The sequence below is a fragment of the Papaver somniferum genome, chromosome 6 (assembly GCF_003573695.1).
Source record: "Papaver somniferum cultivar HN1 chromosome 6, ASM357369v1, whole genome shotgun sequence".
Lineage (NCBI taxonomy): Eukaryota > Viridiplantae > Streptophyta > Magnoliopsida > Ranunculales > Papaveraceae > Papaver > Papaver somniferum.
Window position 1 is genome coordinate 177,431,467 of NC_039363.1, and position 21,568 is coordinate 177,453,034.

General features: G+C 36.6%; 1 protein-coding gene and 1 long non-coding RNA gene across 3 annotated transcripts; both read left to right on the forward strand.

Moving 5' to 3' along the window:
- The first annotated feature begins 10,445 nt into the window (after window positions 1–10,445).
- LOC113290232 (pentatricopeptide repeat-containing protein At1g08070, chloroplastic-like) lies at window positions 10,446–12,985 on the forward strand. The gene has a single exon (XM_026539835.1). It carries the CDS (start codon window positions 10,457–10,459, stop codon window positions 12,695–12,697), a length of 2,241 nt encoding a protein of 746 aa, XP_026395620.1. The 5' UTR covers window positions 10,446–10,456; the 3' UTR covers window positions 12,698–12,985.
- A 2,139-nt stretch (window positions 12,986–15,124) lies between these two features.
- LOC113286476 lies at window positions 15,125–17,860 on the forward strand. Of its 2 annotated transcripts, none has more exons than XR_003329316.1 (4): window positions 15,125–15,301; window positions 15,375–15,467; window positions 16,811–17,023; window positions 17,484–17,860. It is a non-coding gene; the product is annotated as an uncharacterized LOC113286476 (long non-coding RNA). The 2 variants fall into 2 exon arrangements; XR_003329315.1 differs by having other exon boundaries at window positions 15,127–15,296.
- The last annotated feature ends 3,708 nt before the right edge of the window (window positions 17,861–21,568 follow it).

Below are 21,568 nucleotides of genomic sequence, written 5' to 3' on the forward strand. Positions count from 1 at the left end.
ATGTTATTTTTCTCTTTCTTTTTTTCTATCTGCATCCGCTTTTTTTTTTGAATCTCAATCTCAATTAACTGCAATTCTAAAACCCCTTTTCTCCTCGTTCTAATTACAGAGATTGTAACGAAAAGTAGAAGAAATAGCAAGACCAATTTGAAAAATCACCATCATAGGCCAAAAATACACAAAACCCATGATAAAATACCTTCTTAAGTTACAGTCTTATAGATCCAGAAAAAATCTTCGATTCTGATTGTATCGTTAGGTTAAATGGAGATGGAGTTATAGTGGGTGTCAATCATGAAGTAGAGGAGGCAGTAGAACATGTTAGTTTAGATACGGAGTTGTGGTTGGTTCAACCGTGAGATAGAGGAAACAAAGAGAGTTAACTAGGTTAGGGAAGAAGACGACTTATGTTTAATAATTAAAATGTTATAAGAAGGTAAAAGACTTGGGCCCTAACGTAAATGGGATACCAAAGTTATTTTCCAGCTTAACTAATCTGTCAGGCCCATATTCTACACGTACCTAAATTGTTTCTTATTGATCCAGTGAACCACTTGTTCAATCATTGGTTAAACCAATTGACCCAGACCCAATAACTTTACCGGTTCGATGCCCAACCCGGTTTTCAAACATTGCTATATATTCTAGCAGCTTCAGGTAATATTTATTAGAACAAAACTTACAAAACCCGAAATGCTAACTTAAGGCAAAAAAACAAAAACAAATTGATGTTAAAGCTTTAGTTTTCGTATTCTCATACACACTTTATTCTCATAGCATCCTAATAGAATTACGCCAACCTCAATGCCATACAAAATTCATCCAAATCCCTCTCTTCTCCGCATACTCGCATGTACAAACTCAGAAGCTTAAGGATGCACAAAAAAGGAAATTAGGGTTTCGGCCAAGAAAACCCTAATCAACAATTCCATTCTATCATTACGGGATTTTTTTCTCATCAAGACTCCGTTATCATGCCATTATCGCCTCCCAACACTGAATCCCAGGAGGCTCCCAAGTCCAGAGTCGATTCCAGATTAGAGTCATAACAATCGAAGGCTAAACATCAGTTCGGAACTCCGCAAGTCTAAAAGAACGAGTGGATTGTAATTTCGTCTTTGAGTGATTTGTTACCATCTATATACTCATCAGAACAATCAAGGTTCTACTGAGTAGGGGACTTAATGTAGATGATTAAATTTAAATAAAAGGCAAAACTGTCATTTCAAGACCATAGACAAAACTCAACTCTCACGGGAGAGATTATTCCCTTGGTTCTCAAGGCACCAATGACCATAATTTCTAGTATACGTCCCCGCGAGACACTACTGGGAGTGATATCGTGATTCCTAGCGCACATCCCCGCGAGATACCGCTGGTCACGTAGGTTCTGTAGAGCGTACAATGTCCCTAGCAGACTTATGACCCATAACAACCACAATTCCAGCATGTCTTCGCGAGACGCAGCTGATTGTGATGCCATGATTCCTAGTATATATCCTCGACGAGATATTTCTAGTCATGTAGGCTTTCTAGATGCGTAAAAACGTCCCTAATGGACTTATGACCCAGAGCGGATACAGACATGTCTCCTGTAGGAACGACTCACCCTATTTGAGATCAAGGATTGATTCTTAGTACATCATCGTGAGATACACTTGTCGTGTCTACTCTAGGATCTGACTCGACTTACCGAGGCTTCCAAATAATTCCTAGTACATCCGTATGAGATACACTGTTATTCAGCCTCCAGGCCCTTTCGACAGACTCCTAGAACATCCTTTTGAGATACACTGGTCTTGTTGGCCCCATCATATGGACAAAGTTGATTCCTAGAACATCTCTGCAAGATATACTGGTCAAAGACAAGTGATCCAAAGTCTTGCAGAGATATTAATCGGGCGCATAAATCCCTTTCTCTCTCTTAAGGACGAGTCCCAACTGACCACAGAGAGATTCACATCCGTGAATAAAATCTCGGATAAGTTCACACCGCTTCTCAAAATCCCAAAGAGATTCACATATCTCCACAAAATCTCGGAGATATTCACATCTCTGTGTAAAATCTCAATATTCACATCCCTTCTCAAAATCCGGAAATATTCACATCTCTTGGAAAAAACCCGAAGAGATTCACACCTCTCCGTAAAATCTCAAAGAGAATCACATCTCTCTACAAAATCTCAAATAGATTCACATCTCTTCTCAAAATCCCGGAGAGATTCACATCTCTCCACAAAATCTTGGTGAGATTCAAATATCTCAGAAAATCTCAGACATGGACGCATATTCCCCATAATAGGCACATGCCTTACCTAGGGCTCAAGCCTATTTCCCAGCCTCTCAAACACATTCACAGATAGTAAATTGAGCCTGAACTATACATGTCTATCCAAAAACGTTCATAAGCTCTCTTGAGCTCCACATTCTCAACAAAGGGTCCCAAAAGCAAAACTACGGTCTCTACATGACATATGTGACCGACCATAGAAAGAGGGAGCTCAACCTCAGCTCCTCTCACACTCTACACACGATTCCTGAGGCATTCCATGCCTTTTCACATGACTCATCCTGGTCATTCTCACAAATGAGAGAATATCTCTCTATCTTGGCCAACTATGCTAAAGAGAATATCTCTCTCTCTCTCTCAACACATCATCACAAAGGCGGACTCATCTTCACACAAATGGAGGGATACCAATTAGGGTTTTGGTTTGGTGGTCTACGACACGTGTGAAAAATACCTGACATATTTCTCATCACAGAAGAAAGTAAAGGAGGTAGAATAATGAGATAAACTCAACCTAGTTTATCTTTTCTATTCCTGAAGAGACGGGAGAAGTTCTCCGCACAACAAGACAAGCAATCCCTATCTTCACCTGGGATTAAAGAATTCAGTTATAAATAGGTCATCTATTTATCCAAGATAACACAAAACTTTCTCATAAACTCTCAGAGCAATTCTTGTTCAAAACCTAGAATTCTCAGTTCTCTCTCTTCATCTTCTTCCCTCCCTAAGACCATCCCTAACCTCTTCTGTGACTGAAGCAGCCTTTGAACGACCATTGTGCGTGGAATTTAGACGAAGACTGTTTGTGCTCAACCTCCCGTAACTCACTTTCAGAAACCCTAGAATCCTACTTTAGCCTCTCTCCGATTTTAGGTAACTACAACAAGGTAATTCACATAAAATCTAGCAAATAAGTGCAAGACGTACAACGAAATTCAAACATATTAATTATGCACTTATCAACTATTTGGATATGGATTCGAGCACATAAAATTCCCTACACTTCCTCATATATAATTAGAAGACTCCCTAAGAGAAATTAGAGACACTTTTTACATAACTTTACACAAGAGAGCAAGGAGAGATAAGGGTTGTTATCGGAGACTAAAGGTGTCTTTGCGACTGTCCTATACCTATGATTCACTTTAATTTATTTTTCAATATTTTCTATGGGTATTAGCAAACCCGTGCATGATTAATTAATTTTCTCATTGGTTAAGACTGTAACATGAAGTCATGAACCTGTTATTTGATTTTAATACATTGATCTTTTTATTTACTCTCTAATTTTTTTTTCATATTTTACTGCATAAAACAATTGTATGATTATATATGTTCATATAATATGATTGAGTACTTGTTGTATAAGATGCATACTAAGTGAATAGATGTTCATACCTATCGCTAAATAATGGTTTTAATCGGTTTTTTCAGAAACTTTAGCAACTTATTACTGTTAATGCGAGTTATTAAGGAAGTCACAAGTGCAACTTCTTTTTATTTTTTATTTTATTTTGGGGAATATATATAGTAGAAGAGAAATAATTTATAAGTCTACTGTTAGAGCATTGCTCAGTCGAACTCGCATGCGTTGCTATCTCAAGCATATTTGTCAATGTTAGTGATCAAAATCATAAGTCTTGATTTTTATCCCACATAGCTAAAGGTCTCGACTAGGATAGAAAGTGTAGTTGATCTCAAGACTCCATGGCAATCATCATACAAGACGAAGGACTACTCAAAGAACTGGTGGATCTTCATCGACTAAAAGGTATGTGGAGACTTGAACTTATCTGTCACTCAAAAGTCTATCTATTATATCTCCTACTCTTGAGACAAAAGTCGTGTTGATGTATAGACTTTCATTATACACATTTTCTATTTCGAGCGGAGTTTAACTCGCCTATCTATTTCTCGAAATATGTGTTAGTAAGCTTTCGCTTTAGCCAAATTCATCTTTACCCAGTGACGAATGTCATGTTATGTTTCAATCACTTTGGAAATTGCTCTGACGAAAAATGGTCTGTGAATAACGGCTATATAACGTCCTCTGAGAATGTTTCAATGATTGAAATAAGAGTTTAGATTATATAATCATTGGTAGGATATAAACATAGTTGTGGAAACACATATATGTATAAGTCCTTATTCCTTGAACCAAAGTTTGCGAACTTTGTTGATCAAGAGAAACGGAATGTGGCGTGAGCCAAGTCCGCGAACTGGTGGAAGTTCTCGACCCGAGAATTTTTGCTGGAGTTTGTGAACTCCTTCCGTGAGCTTAAGTCCGCGAACTTGAGCAGGTTATATCTAAAATCGGTTGTTCTTGAACTCATGTTTATTTAAACTAAGGAATGCTTTTGCAAACCGTGGCTATAAAGTTCATGAACCGATTCGAGTGAATCAAACTGTTCTTGCTATGATTGTGTTTTATGTAGTTACATAAGACCTAAGCAATTGAGAACTCTCTAACTAGTTCATTTAAGTCATTTGAACTAGTTATGGTGAAGAAGAATATGGTGGATATGAAAGTGATCATATGGCTAATCATTTGGTTAACTATTGTTGAACCAACAAATGTTAATGTTTGGGAACGGTTCGTAAACCCAATATTGGACATTTCATTTGTGTGTAACAAGCTAAGTTTTCGATCCAACGGTTGATAAATATTAGTTTGAATCTAATCAGGTTTTCATCTAACGGCGAATATTGAATGCTTTGTTACCAAGCTAAGATTTATTGCAAACCCTGATTTGAAAGACTATATAAAGGAGAACTCTAGCAACTGGGAAACCTAATCCACACACTAGTCCAAAACATGATTTTTAGGACACTTTGGGTGCTAAAAAAAAGACAGGTCGGGCTTGTAGTTAAATATTCTACAGTTGAAATTTGTCCAATAATTCATAAGTGGTAACCGACGCTACTAATTCGTTAAATAATCTGTGGTACCTAATCCCACGTTCCTCCAACTATGTTATTTTCTTTCGACCGAAAACCGATATTGCCTCCATAGCAAACTCCGAACATAAAATTTGTGAGCCGTTGATAACTCTAAATCCGACTCCTCACAATGCGTCCTAGAAATATTTTAAGATCCGTATGTATACATATTAGCCAATTAATATCCTTAAAATACTTGAGACGTTAGGACCTTTGATAAATTAAATCGACAGCGTATAATCAGATCTAGAAACTTCTGAAGACTAAATATTTGCATTCTGGACTAGTGCCACACCTTACGTGTGATACTAGTTGCATAGATAGAGTCAATTCTCCTTTAACCTTAGGTTTCTTCTTCTAAAACCAGGTTAACGACTTAAAGACTTCATTGGGATTGTGAAGCAAGACCGATACTACTTTTCTTATAGTTGTGTGATCTGATCTTGCATCTTTTATCGTTACGAGAACGATTGTAATAATTGACTCGAGATTTATATCTCCGAAGGCAAGATAAAAAAGTAATCACAAACACTTCGTCTCATCGTTTGTGATTTCACAATATGTTTTTCGCTGCGTCGATTAGGATTATTGTGAGGTGATTGATACTACTAGGCTGTTCTTCGGGAATATAAGTCCGGTTTATCAATTGGTTCATGTTCACCTTGATTTATCAAAAGAAGGAACAAAACTCATAGGTATATTCGTGGGAGACGGATTTATCTATCACCGTAGACTTTTCTATGTGATACAGATTTGTTTATTAAAGTCTTCGACTTTGGGTCGTAACAACTCTTAGTTGTAGGTGAGATCAGCTAAGGGAATCAAGTACGTAGCATCCTGCTGGGATCAGAGGCGTAAGAGCATAACTGTACCTTGGATCAGTGTGAGATTGATTGGGGTTCAACTACAGTCCAGACCGAAGTTATAGTTTGGTGTAGGCTAGTGTCTGTAGCGGCTTAATACAATGTGTGTTCAATCTGGACTAGGTCCCGGGGTTTTTCTGCATTTGCGGTTTCCTCGTTAACAAAATTCTGGTGTCTTTGTTATTTCTTTTCCGCATTATATTTTGTTATATAATTGAAATATCACAGGTTGTGCTTTGTTCAATCGATTAGAATATCCGACCTTTTGGTTGTTGATTTAAATTGATTGACACTTGGATATTGATCTTTGGTACCATCCAAGTTATCTCTCTAGTATTTGATAAAGACTCGCAGATTTCTATTTGCTTGAGTATATATCAAATCGAGAGATTGAGATATAAACTCTTTGATATACTTTTTATCTAGATTGAGTCTGACTGTCTAGTTGATTCTCTAGAAAGTATATTGGAGTTTGTCCATACAGATTGCTAAGCTAAATATTGGGTGTGGTTGTTGTACCCCCACTTTTTCATCTACAATACAAAACCTAGTTTAAACAACAAGGTGAAAACAAGAACCAAAGAAGCAAAAAAGTTACAGAAAAACAAGTCCCCATACCAAATTCATATGAAGATTAAGACCAACTTCTCTTGCCTATTCCTGTACAAGGTTTCTCGCTTAAAGGCTCAAATCTAAATCAATTTGAAATGTAATTTTCCTTAATACTTTTATTGTATGCTCGTTATAAACGCAAGTGATTGCGCAGGAAATAAATTGAAAAACTGAGGTAACGGATGGTATAAACCAACACTTAGCAAGCTCATAAACTGTCTTTGGACAGACGCAACACCAATTTTCCTTTGGAGTTAACGAGTTCCATATATTCCTCGCTGCTTTACGGTAAAGAAGTAAGTGACCGATTGATTCTTCTTAGCAGCCATATATAATATTTCCTTATTAATTAGCATATCGCTCGCATTCAATCTATCTATAGTTAACAAGTACATCAAGAGAAAAAATTTACCTTCGGTGGAATAGTAGGGCTCCATGCCATAGTTGAGAAGAAGTTATCATCACCACAATTTTACGAAGGTAAGGATTTTCGTAGGTGGAAGTTGAGATCTGACGGGCCCTTCTCTTCCTAGTTGATTTATGAAGTTCACAAGTAAAACTTGACTCTTGGTTGAATATACCACGGTTATGAGTGTACTATTTTTGATTATTTTTGATGATTCCAACTTCATTCTTCATAAAAGGAGTCGATATCACCTGATGACGAACCATCGTTTTGATATGTAAATCGAGCCAATTTCCAAGTTTTTTTTTTTCAATTCTTATCTTGTATGCATGCACAATTCTAAGGATGCATAAAGGCGTGTAAACCCTGAATAACTTTAGTGAAATCTCCAGCATTCAGACTGACTTTGAAATACATGCAATAAGTCTTTTACAAACAAAACACCCAATGATTGGAATCTATCAATATAAGATTTTAGTTCTTTTTGAAGTAAAAGTATAGTACATATTACCATTAATGAGTTGTTGATCTTGCAATTTAAGATTTTGGAAGTCCGGGTTTGTGAACAAAGTGGACAAGTCAACATCATTAATTATATCCGTAAAGAAGGCGAGCAAAAAGGAGAAACGAATTTAAGAGCATCTTCAACAGTGGGTGTAAAAAATCGTACGTAAAAATCTAATTAAAACCATTTTTTAGGAGATTTAATACATATAGGAAATATAAGATCCGATGGTTAAAAAACTATCTCCAATAGTGCAGGGTTTAGTCTTTAAAATATTTTAAATGATAAAATTTTAACCGTTTATCTTCACTTTAGTTAATTTATAAAAAAATAAAATAATTGAAAATATAACGTGGAGGTGCAAGTGAAGGTGTGAATAACACTTTCTTTAACACTTTCATATTTATTTTCCCATCCCTCCTAGTTTGTAGGATCCAATCATTGGAGATGAATTTATGTTAATTGGGGGTCTAAAATCCTACGTATCATGAAAAACAAAAAAAATCACCCTTTTGGGGATTTTTGAGGGAGTGTAAGAGAGTATAGGGAGTTTGAGAGAGTTTGGTGTTTTGAGTGCAGGGAGTTTGAGAGACTCTCCCAAAATCTCTGCTCTTTTGAGAGATTTGGAGTGAGGCAAAGATACACTGTAAACTCCCCAGGACTCCCCCAAAAAAACCAACTCCCTAACATTCTAGTTTTTACCAATAACAGAGAGTTTAAGAGTTTCTTTCAAACTCCCCCACGACTAACGGGGTTTTCTAGGGAGTTTGGGAGACTCTTCTAAACTCTCCCACGACTAACGAGGATTTTGAGAGACTCCTTCAAACTCCCCCACGACTAACGAGAAAAAACCCAACTACACGCAACTCCCCCAACTCCCTTGAGGAATAACACCCTGTAAGAGTTATAAATGAAAGTTGAGCTGGTCAACATCATCCGACCAAAGTTAAGAAACAAAAAAAGTCAGGCTTCTCAAAATTTCAAATTAATGTTAAGACACGGTGTATTGCTGCTGTCAAGTATAATGTGATCAGGGAAAATAGATGAGTTGAATCAATAAATTGACTTTTATTAGTACAACGAAATTTACGCATTTTAATCCGGGAAACCAAAAAACGACTGTTTGTACAGTATTTTTTTTGGTTTTTCCTATTTCCTATCCCCACTTTTCCTATTTCCCATCTCTTTCACAATTTTGAAAGTCAATTTATTTTTCAATCCTGGTTTTTCCTATGTACTATCTATAAAAGTCAAATTAATTATGACTATTATATATGTCTTCTTCTTCATTAATCTCTCTTTGTTACTAAAAAAAGACAACGAAAACTACCGAGATATAAATCCCGGAAGACTCTGTTATTGAAAATTTAGGATAAAATATCTCAACCCTAGATGAATCGAATATCTATGAATATTACGTTAATTATATTCATCTGTTGAACAAGGTTCAGTGGTTATTAATCAATTTAATTAATCATTGATTTCCAAACTATCCCACCACCCTCCTGTTTTTAATGAATAATCAACCAAATTATTATGCATTTTTCGATCGTGAAAAACTAATTTGGATCCCCAACATGACTCTCTAACCTATATATGTTCTATAGTGTTAATCCTTTTAGTAAAAAGCATAGTTTACTGACTTAAAGCCAACATGTTACAATCATTACTGATGGTGCGGCCAACGAACACAAATGTGCGGGCATCGGAGGAGTCTTGTGGAGAGATGAGGCACTCATAGTTTGCTGTCTTAAAATCCACAAAAATTGTATTCGCCGTAATATCTCCACGGTGATGCATATTTCAGTAACTTTGTTTATTTATTTATTATTGACTTATAAAAGAACTGGTGATGATCTATGGAGAAGGAGTATAAGAGATAATGATCAATGGTGGAAATGGAGGCGATGGAAATGTGATTTGCTGTTACCTAGGGTTTTTATGTTTAGTTATAGGGTGATATTTTGTTGGGTGTAAATAAAAAGTAAGATAGTATTTAGGATATATGAAAATTTATATGGATTGTACTTAGGATAATTGGGGATAGGACTTAAGAGGGATAGGAAATAGGAGAAATGGGGATGGGAAATAGGGAAAAAAATTTTTTTAATAAAAAATACATAAAAGGGTAGGATTGGTTGACATGGTTACATGGTTATAATCACATAATCTTGACATGGTGGCACCTTTTACTCTAGAAAATCTAAACGTCAATCAGTTTGAAGCTGAAATTTTGATGACATGTTCCTCATATAAAATTCTACATTCTTACCAAAAATAAGAGTATTCTGAAATACGAAACCATCCACAAATTTAAATTTCAACTGCTAATCATCAGCGGTGATATTCAAAATGGTAGATGGTGGTCTTATACATCTCAGAATGCTCTCATTTTTAGTGGGAATGTAGAGATTTATAAGAAAAACATCTCATCTAAAAATTAGCTTCAAATTCATCGCTAGTTGGGTTTGGTATCAAAAATGACACTGTGGTTTTTTTGAGGATGCTTTGCGATGTGTCCAGCACCACTGATCTTTTATGTTCTGGGCCTGGGTAGTAGTCATTTGCCAATACACAACTAGCGTTTCAGGTTTTAGCTAAACTATCAGCTACCTTGTTGATAGTTTAGCTAAAACATGTCGAGGAAACAGTACTGGACCGGTGACTCGTTGAGAAAACAGTACTGGACCGGTTGAGGAAACAATACTGGACCGATGGCTCGTGTTGAGGAAACAGTACTGGACCGGTGACTCGTGTCTGAACCGGTTTTCAAACATGATCAATAACAGAGTTTTATTTCCCCACCTTATCTGTGTTCGAAAGTCCGAACATGTAATGAAATGTTGTTCTCTTCTTCTTCTTCTTCTCTTTCACCACCGTCATCTCCTATCATCTTCTCTCCTCCTCTGAAACCAAACTCAGAGCCTCCATATGAACTTCTTAAAACCCACCCATCTCTTTCACTTCTCTCAAAATGCAAAAACATTCAAACCCTCAAACAAATTCATTCTCAAACCATCAAAACTGGTCTCCACAATTTCCAGTTCACATTAAGTAGACTCATTGAGTTCTGTGCTGTTTCTTCACCTTCTAATGGCGGTGATCTTTCGTATGCTCTTTCCATATTTGAATCCATGGAAGAACAACCAAAATTGTTCATTTGGAACACCATGATTAGAGGTTATTCTCTAAGTTCTTCACCAGAACTAGCTATCCAGTTTTATATCCGAATGCTTGTTTCTGGAATTGAGCCAAATTCATATACATTCCCATTCCTTTTGAAATCTTGTAGTGGTGGTGGTCAGTTTCAGGAAGGTAAACAAATTCATTCTCATGTTTTGAAGATGGGTTTGGAAACTGATTTGTTTATACATACTTCACTTATTAATATGTATGCAAGAAATGGTGAATTAGTTGATGCTCGGTTAGTGTTCGATAAAAGTTGTCATAGAGATGTTGTTTCGTTTACAGCAATGATCACTGGATATGCTTCTGGGGGTTACTTGGATGATGCACGTAGGCTTTTCGATGAGATTCCTGTAAGAGATGTTGTGTCGTGGAATGCTATTATTGCCGCTTCTGTTCAAAGTGGGAAATTTGAAGAAGCATTGAGCTCTTTCAAAGATATGTTGAAAGGGAAAGTGAAACCGAATGAGAGTACGATGATTAGTGTTCTTTCTGCTTGTGCGCATTCAAGTTCTCTGGAGATTGGGAATTGGGTAGGTTCATGGATTGAAGATAATGGACTTGGTTCAAATCTTCGGTTGGTCAATGCTCTGCTCAATATGTATTGTAAGTGTGGAGATTTGGAAAAAGCTCGTCTTTTGTTTGATGGAATAAGTAGAAAGGATTGCGTGTCATGGAATATAGTGATCGGGGGTTACACGCATATGGGTCAGTACAAAGAAGCATTGTATCTCTTTCAACAAATGCAACGTTCAGGCGAAGAACCGAACGAGGTCACTATCTTGAGCATACTTCCAGCTTGTACGTACTTAGGTGCTCTTGAAACCGGTATATGGATTCATGCATATTTAGATAGGCACTTCAAATGGTATACGAATACATCTCTTTCCACTAGTCTAATTGACATGTACGCTAAATGTGGAAGTATCCAGTCTGCAGAACAAGTATTCGACAGTATAAATCCAAAAGGTTTGGCTTCTTGGAATGCAATAATATCTGGGTTAGCGATGCATGGGCTTGTTGATTCCTCCCTTGAACTTTTCTCAAAAATGGTCGATGAAGGAACTGAGCCAAATGATATTACATTTATTGCTGTGCTTTCATCTTGTAGTCATGGAGGTTTGGTAGAACAGGCCCGCCAGTACTTCCATTCCATGGTCAATGATTACAAGATTTCACCAAAGCTGCAACATTATGGATGTATGATAGATCTCCTTGGTCGAGCTGGGTTGTTCCATGAAGCAGACAGCCTAATTAAGAGTATGGAGATGAAACCTGATGCTGCCATATTGAGTTCTATGCTTGGAGCTTGTAAGCTTCATGGTAAAGTCGAACTTGCTGAAGTTATCTCTGACAAACTTTTTGAGCTGGAACCAGATAACCCTGGGGGTTATGTGCAATTATCAAATGTCTATGCAGCGGCTGGTAGATGGGAAGATGTGGCAAGAATAAGAACAAGATTAAATGATAGAGGAATGAAAAAAGTTCCTGGATGTAGCTCTATTGAAGTGAATAGCGTTGTTCATGAGTTCCTCGTCGACGACAAAACTCATCCACGCAGTAAAGAAATATACACTATGTTGGAGGAAGTAGATAATCTGTTGGAGTTAGCTGGGCACAAACCTGATACATCAGAGGTACTTTACGATATTGGTGAGAAGCAGAAGGAGGGTGCGTTGTGTTATCATAGTGAAAGACTAGCAATTGCTTTCGGTTTGATCAGTACTAGGCCTGGGACAACTATCCGGATAGTGAAAAACCTTCGTGTGTGTGGGAATTGTCATTCAGCTACTAAACTCATTTCCAAGATCTTCCAAAGGGATATTATAGCTCGAGATCGAAATCGATTCCATCATTTTAGAGATGGTTCTTGCTCATGCAAGGATTACTGGTGACATTCAAGAGGTTAGTTTGCTTTCCAATAGAAAATGCTTACTGTTAATGTAGATATCTGTGCTATAATTCCTGTAGTAGAGAGTTTCGCACTCACAGTTGTATATTTTTACGGGTGATGATTTAGAATTAGGTGTAATATGGTATCTATTCGTTGGAAGACACAATATATATCATTAGCAAATGCATTGTAGATTAGCTTCAGAAAACATGTCATCTCTTTGACACAGAATCTATGTAAGTTTGGTAGAGTCATAGTGTAACATGAAACCTGTAGAAATTTATAGAATAATAATATAATACCATTTAGTAACAGAATCTATGGATATGTCCAAACTTACATGAACCCACATCGTTCGGAAATTCAAATTCTTTGACATGCCCGTCTGCTTATCCATCGATCATATAGTAACAGAATCTATGTATTTAAGTTGAATATGTCGTGAATTGTTATCTTGCTGCCACACATCCTATACAAACTCAAAGGCCTCAAGGTGCAAGAAGGTGGAAAGGATTTCTCAAATGCAAGCAGTTATTTGAAGATAACACTTGCACCTCGTTTGTTTGCAGCTGACTCGGCGTCTGGGTCTGAGTCAATCCCTGACTCGCGGCGAGTCAGCAGTCAGACTGCTTGTTTTCTATTTTGAGTCAGATCTGACTCAGACCTAATTTCTGACTTGGACCCGTTTGAATCGGGTAACAAAATATCCCTGACTCATGGGATCAAACCACAAACTCATATATTTTTAAGTCAGTTGAGTCAGATCTGACTCAAAACAAACATATTTGAGTCAGATCTGGCTCAAGTCAGATGATTTCACTCAGATCCACATGACTCAGATCCACACGACTCAAATGTTTTTGACTTCGCACAAAAGAATAATATAAAAATAACACATCTTTCTGGCCATCTACATCTCACCAAGAATGCCAGAAATATGGCTTGTAAAAGTATGAATGAATGATATGATGTCGAGGTTAGATTAAATTTGTCGGAGATACCAAGACTTCTAAATGGTGTATAACAGTTCCCTTGATCATCTCAATTTCAACTAGTATTCAATTTTTACTTATTGGTTGTCCTACTAAAAAAAAATGAGTTTTTATCACTTTGGATAAAGGAAACATCTTGAGGGGAAATCTACCTTTTACCATTTTAGATTAAGAATTCTTTATTGATTTCATAAATATTCATGATTTTTCCTATTTTACCCATTATATTCTCTATGTTAGAAACATAAATTTAAATGTGAGGATAACTAAGCAACATAAATAGGAATAAAATAAATAAAAATCATCTTAAAATTGTCACTCCGCTTATCTAATGGTACAAAGAAAATGTCATACTCCGTCTATATAATAGATACCGACGGAGAACCTTCTCAATACAAAGGTGCCTGACTTTGATCACTAAGGTTAAAAGTATTTATGGTTTCTAATGAAATTTTCCTTGGGACTTGACATCGTGATACTTTTCGACAGCAATTTCATGTCATTTCAACTATGATTAATGTTATTTCTAAGAATAAAATGAAAAAGCAAAAACAATAATTTTGGACAAAAACCACTCGCACACATTAAATCTAAAAATGAGATCCCCAGATTTTCCTAGAAGGGCGGGACCCAGTTTTTAATTTTCCCAGAAGGGCCGTTTGGTGCGGTTCATCCACACGGTCCAAAATCACTGGAAAAGAAAATAACTACACTAAAAGGGTGCGCAGACTTAAACCAACTACTGCCACTAGTAAGTGCCACTTTTATAGTTCATCTCAAGCAAGAAGCAGTTCCCAAATGTAGACATCTTCTTAAGTGGTTGGAAAAGTAATTAGGAAACTTCCTTCCTGTTGCCAGCCCAAATCCACTGGGTAAAATGGGAAAATGCCCCGATATGAGCCGCAATGTTCAACGTTAAAATAAATGGAAAAATGCCCACTGTTAGAAATCCCAGTTAAGTCCACATGTGTGAGGTCCCACATGCAGGAAAAAGACAGAAATACCCACCTCCATTAAGATCCTGCCGCGTATGTACATAATCGAACGAACAAGGATGTGTTAGCTACCACATGTGGGAATTATGTCTTAAGAGCATCCACATCGGACGACTAAAACTAAAATTTTGGTCCAGAAAGCAGACGCAGTCGAACAGAGCAAAGACCAAAAACTGGAGTAAAACCAAAAACCAGACCATATTTGGTCTTTATTTTGGTTTTAGTCGGGCGTAATTTAAAAGTACGTCTGACACCGACGTAAGTATAAAGTGCGCCTGATAGTGGGGGAGATTTTAAAGTGTGCCTGATAGTGGGGCGAGATTTTAAAATGAGCCTGATTAAAAAAAAAAAAATGGGGCGAGATTTTAAAGCGAGCCTGGTTTGGGCGAACTTTTAAATTGCGCCTGACCAAATTTTACTCCTGCGTGACAGCAAGGAGCAAACCAAATTCTTTTAGTTTTTTTTGGTTTTTGCTCTTTGGTTATACTGGCACCACTACGGTTGCTCTAAAGTCACCATTTGCTCGAACGTTCTTCATTTTCATTTTTTGAAAGAAAAAAACAGACCAGAGAAGAGAAGAGAAAGATGGGGAGAAAGAAGAAGAGAAGATCAGGTAAGGTAGTCATTTTAGATAGATTATGTTGTTAAATTAATTGTTCATGATTAAGATTCGATCACTTTACTGTTTCAGTGATTAAATACTCGAAAAAATGGTGAAGAAATAGTTGCAGACGAGGAAAGTTGAAGAAGAAGACGATTGGGGTTGATTCGATCGTCGAAACAAGTAAGTAAATGGAACCCAATCCTCTATTTTGTTTAAATCGAATGATGTTCTGTGTTAATTCGTAAATTGAAGAAATTATAATTTAGGGTTTTCATAAAATTTGGGGGTTGTATGCTTTTTTATGTGATTTAGGTTTTATATGCTTGAAGATGTATTTCGTTTCAAAACCAATACATTCCTTCTTAGGGAATATTAACGAAGTTGATATTTATGATAGAAATTTTGGTATAAATAGTTTAAGTTGGCTGAAATTCAAGGGGGTAAATTTTCATATTACAATTGTCGTCCGTCTAACTGATTGCCTTAGCTAGAAAATGAATAAGAAAAAATTATTAAAACTAAAAGAAAATTGTTTCTCCTGTTTGGATTGTTGAACTAATTATCACAATTGTATACATTTATCCTCATTTACACCGACAACAAGTAGAGCTGTAGAAGTTGGGACTAGAGAAGGTGCAATTAAGATCTTAGTGAAAACATTATTTCTTGATTGGCGGCCAAAATTTGTAAGACGTACAACTGCGTTCTGGGTATTTATACAGGGATATGCCGAAATTGAAGAGTATGATCACATTTTTACTTTTAAAAATTCTGAGTACTTTGCACATACATGTGGAGTCGAATTTGATAATTCTGATGGTATTTGTTATTCCAAAGCTTTCGGTATCTAATCCCAGCATTATTTAAAAGCATGCTCACAACACAATATTTTTAATGTAGTTTCATCTCCCAAAACCACTAATATGGCGCGTACAAGCTTCACAAACACCACACCTTGTCCTATCTCAACCAGAAACTGAGCCCGTCCACCGTTATGTCCTATCACAGTATTGAATTGAAATTCTAGTGACTTTGAGGTTACCTTATGCATATCATCTAAAATGGCTATTGTATCTCAGTTTAGACTGTAGTGTGAACCCATGGTATGTTAGTGTCATTATGTTTTACTTATGGCATATGATTTCGTGTTTACTTTGCATTAGGATGGAGGGAGCCAAATGTCTGGGTTATCTGCAAGTTTGGTGGGAGTCGAATGCCCTTGTGGGTAGTCATTGCTCTGCTCATCCTCTGTGAATTTGTTAAAATTGCCATAAATACTGAAATGTGATGTCAGACTTTTGCTTTAAGCCTGTATACCTAAATGAATTTTTATGATACGAATCTAGCCACACCTTAATGCATATTCTTCCTTTTATAAAAGGTGTGCCATGTCCACTGGTTTCTGTGTAGTGACTAATGTTAGGATATTTGTTATTCTACTTTCAACCATAAATCAACTTTTGCTTCGGTGGTTAGCCATGTATATGCAATGCATTTCAAATATTTTGTATGCTTAACTGTAGTTGCTGCAAATGTGAGGGCTGCAAAAAGAATTACCATTTCAACTGTCTTGATCTGCTCCTTACGGATGTGCTATTTGGTGACTGGAAATGTGTTGTGTTAGTCTGGCAGAGTGGATTCAGTTTTAGATGCAAAAGAAATGGTTGGCAGATTCTGAGTTTTCTGACTGCGGGTTTGGGGTTCTGCTTATCACCATTGATAGGCGTCATGAGAAGGTACTTTTTCTTGTAAATATGTGGGTCACCTGTCAGTTGATAATGCATCTAGGAAAGCAGTTGCTATGCTTTTTTATCATATGTCTACTATTAAATGGTTTCCTACTTAATGATAGTGCATGTTTGTCACAATAGGTCATTTATTTGTAGATAAACACTGTTCCTGTTAGTGGTTGCTTATGATTGCTCAGTTGACAAACTAAAACATCTGATTTGAACAATGATATCTAATGCTGGCAGTTCTCTTGTATCTTTCTTGAAGGTTGTTTATGTATCTGCTTTTGGCTTTTTACTGGGCATGTTGATTTGTTTTCTTGGTATTTATAATGAAAAATTTAGGCTGAATGGATTAACAAGATCCAATTGAGTATATTGAATATGAAAAATTCTATAGCTGTAATCTTGACATAAAGAAAAAATTGCTTGCTATTGACATCAATGACTTGCCTGTTGTTCGTAGGAAGTCGCACTGCCAAATATTTGCCCAATTTTATTGTGAAAGAAGTCTAAAAGGGAAGCTGAAGCTGAATCATCCAAAAAGCCTAATCACTAGTCAAAGGAACCAAGTCGCCCAGAAAGGCTTAAACCTCTATTGCAGCAAAACAATGAACACAAGTGATCGAAAAGATGAAACAAATACTCTTTTTTCTGTCTGCAAACTGTTGTGGTTACACACAGTGCTTCCATGTAATTTTAGTTTATTTACTGGTGGGTGACATGTTTATCTTAATCCTATTCTTATCTGGTTGTCTTTTTTTTTTTGAAGGAATGAGGGGCTTTGGAAATCCCCTAAGAATTATTTATTAGACTGCCTCATTCAAATTGAGGTTTGGAGGATTACATAAAAGAGGTGGTAGATGAACACACGCTCTTGTTTCATCATTATACATTGCATATTGACATAACAAATCTGCAATGTGATTTACACTTTTTTGAATTACATAAAACCAAATATCATGAAAAAGATACTAACAGTATTATGAATCCTACAAGTGAAAAATATGATGCTTGTTGACAGTTGATTGCATCCCCTTCAATTAGATTAAGATTTTTCTTCAAATCCAAATTACATACCTTTGTCTCATGACTCTCGTCCATCAAAGAAGAAGTTGTATCAAAATCAACCTGGAGCCCGAAAAGTGTTATTGAATGATCCTGAAAGAACTTCCACACGGGTAACATAATAAGATTTCGTCCAACATAAAATATCTTCTTTGTTCTTCTTTTCAGAGATTGTTGAGATATTATTTGAAGACAAACTCTGTAGTAACAAATCCACATATTGATTATATAATCAAATTCCACAGGAAATCTCCAATGGCTATGAGAAATCGCTGCAAAAGCGCAGAGAACTGATATATGGCATAAACTAGTCATTGACATTATTCAATGAAAGAAAACAAAAGAAAAATAAAAACTCTAAACCCTAATATTGCAAAAGCGTAATTTTTTATTAAAAACCAAATCAACAAACTAATATTTCTAGATTTGCTCGGTAGATCTGAAATCCATCTGAGTAAATCTAGATTTAAACGGAAGAATTCAGAGAAAAAATAGGACTGAGAAAACTTAGGAATTTTTTTTTGAAAAAACGGTTATGCAGAGCAAAGAAAAAGGTTATCTGGTTGTTTACAACATTAATTTATAAAATTGAATCTGAAATCCAACTTAACATCAAGTAAAAATCGATTTGGGGAAGAAGACCTTTTGTAGCTATCATAATCTATCACCATCCATTACTTGATAATGATCCTATGTGTCACAATCTGGGTGATTTTGAGCAAGACGGTTGGATGGGTGACTTTGTGTCAGGTGGAGCCATCTGGGGCAGTAGGAAACTTGAGTAGTATACATAAAGTGTGAGGGTTAAAATGGTATTTTTATGTTGTCATGTGCTATTCACGTGCATTAAGTCCTCATGCGAATCCGTCGAATTATTCGCATACATGCAGGATCTTAGCGGAGATGGGTATTTCTGACTTTTTCCTGCACGTGGGAACTCACGCATGTGCACTTAACTGAGATTTCTAATTTTCCCAACTGTTTCCCTTTATACTATTACAAATAACTCTCTCATCTTCTTCCTCTTGATTTTATTCTCTCTTCCATCTCTTATCAAAAGAAAATGGACCGCACTATAGAGGTTTCCCTGATACACATTTTCTTTGTCAATCTTGCGATTTTCATAGCAATTGTTTTCTTTATCATCTTATGTTTGACAATTCCTTACTTCATCATCTCTCTCTTTCGAAGCGACTAGTCAGCTACCATTATGTTAGGCACTGGTGTTTTTCGGTGTTGGGTTGTTGTTTTGAAAGAAGCAATGCATGTTATTTTACTTTTACTTCTCTGTTTTTCAACTTCATCCTCAAAAATCAACGCCGGCACCACCACCATCGGCGCCGCCATGCATGTCTGAGCTGATCCATTCTCGTAACACAATGTTCTACGCCGTTTTCGCTACAAGAAATGAGTATGAACAAGATTCATCTTCATTATTTTCACCCCATGTTGAGATTCCATTCACTCGTTATCCATCTACTACTATTCCACCAAACCCTAAGCTTGATTTCGATGATAAGTGGTATATTGCATTTCTTCTAACTGAAATTTCAAAGGAAATCCATAATTATGGTGATCAATTTCATCTATTGAAATGTAATTCGTTAAAGCTCTATAAAATGGGTAAGAATAGAGTTTATGTAATGATGTGCAAGACACAACTTGTGTTGCAGTGCAGGATAAGTCAAGTAGTACACGATAAGCCACTATGCTATTCATGCAGTTCACACGTACACCTAGTAGTTGCCTTATTAGAGTTTTGTACAACGCCTCTTTATATTCACTTCATTGAATACTTCCCTTAAGTCCTGTAATGAAAACTTATCTTCTCTGTAATAAAGTTATGATGATTTTTCTGAGATATTGATGCAATACCATCATGATATCAGACAGGGGAGGTTAGGATTTCTTCTTCTCCTCTGATTTTTTCGATCATGCTTCATATTTTCTTCTTGCTGCTAGTGATTTTATCGCCGCCGCCGTCTTCAAATCTACATCTGTGTTGTGTCAATCTCTCTTTTTCAGAGAAGAACTCTTCTCCATTAACTGAAATTCATTACCCTATTTATTATTCTCTGAGATTTATCTTCTTCTGTAACGAATATGGAAAACCCAGCCTCAAATTCGTTTTTCAAAGTTCCCTTAAATCAGTTAGCAAATTTTGTTCCTCTCAAACTTACTGAAGATAACTTTATCACCTGGAAAAATCTTCTCAAACCTGTGATTCAAAAATACAAGCTCATGAAATACTTAGATGGCTCTCATCAATACCCTCTACAATACACAAATCCACGCAATCAATTGAATGGAATCGAAAACCCCCTGTATTCTGACTGGATGGATGAAGATTCAACGATTATCATGTGGCTCAATTCAACAATTTCAGAGTCTGTTATTGCCTATTTCTCCAGATCTGAAACCTCACATCAGCTTTGGACCAGCATTGAAGAGCGTTTTGGAAGAGCATCATCAACTCACTCTCTCCAGCTTCGTACCAAACTGTTGTCTATCACTCAGGGCGATAAATCTATTCATGCACTCATCAGTCAAATCAAATTGCTCTCAGACCAATTAGCTGCAGCAGGTAAGTTCATCTCTGACAAAGAACTGGTAGTTATCACTCTCAAAGCTTTAAACTCAGACTACATACCCTTTGACACTTTCATGAGACATAGATACCCACCCATTACCTGTATTGAACTGCACAACAACCTTCTCAGTGAAGCAGTTGTTATTGGTGAAAGACTCAAAAGTGCTAAAGATCAAGCAGACTTAGATGCTAAGGCCTTTATGGAAAACAGGGGTTCTTACTACCAACACAGAGGGGGTTATAACCCAAACAACAGAGGTTCCTTCAGGGGTAGAGGCTATGTAGGTGGAAGATACCCAAATCCTGCATTATTCAAAAAACAGTATTATGGCAGAGGCAAACCTGATCCTGACAAAATTCCATGTCAGCTCTGTGGAATGAAAAATCACATTGCAACAACCTGTGTTCACAGACTCAATGTCACTTATCAAGGGAGAGAACCACCCGCAAATCTAAATGTAATGCTTGCAGCTGCTGACATATTTGATACTGAGGAGTGGATTGCTGACAGTGGAGCCAACCACCACATTTCATCCACCACAGAAGGCTATCAAGAAGTAACTCCATATGATGGTGAATAAGTCATTCACACTGCCAATGGTGAAGGTATGACTATCACTCACAAGGGAAATTCCACTAAGCATGTTCATAACTATCCTTTGCACTTAGATAATGTCCTCATAGTCCCTGCATCATCTCATAATCTTCTTTCCATTCATAAGTTTACAACTGATAATCACTGCTCATTAACACTTGATTCCAATGGGTTTTCTGTGAAGGATCTCAACTATGGGAAGATCATTTTCCAAGGACCACATAAAAATGGACTCTACCCACTCAATTCAGATCCACAAAACATGCTCTCACTACATCAACAGCTACTGACACAGCTC

Excerpts from the sequence above, each read along its gene's own strand:
- LOC113290232 (XM_026539835.1), top strand. The coding sequence starts at position 10,457 with ATGTTGTTCTCTTCTTCTTCTTCTTCTCTTTCACCACCGTCATCTCCT.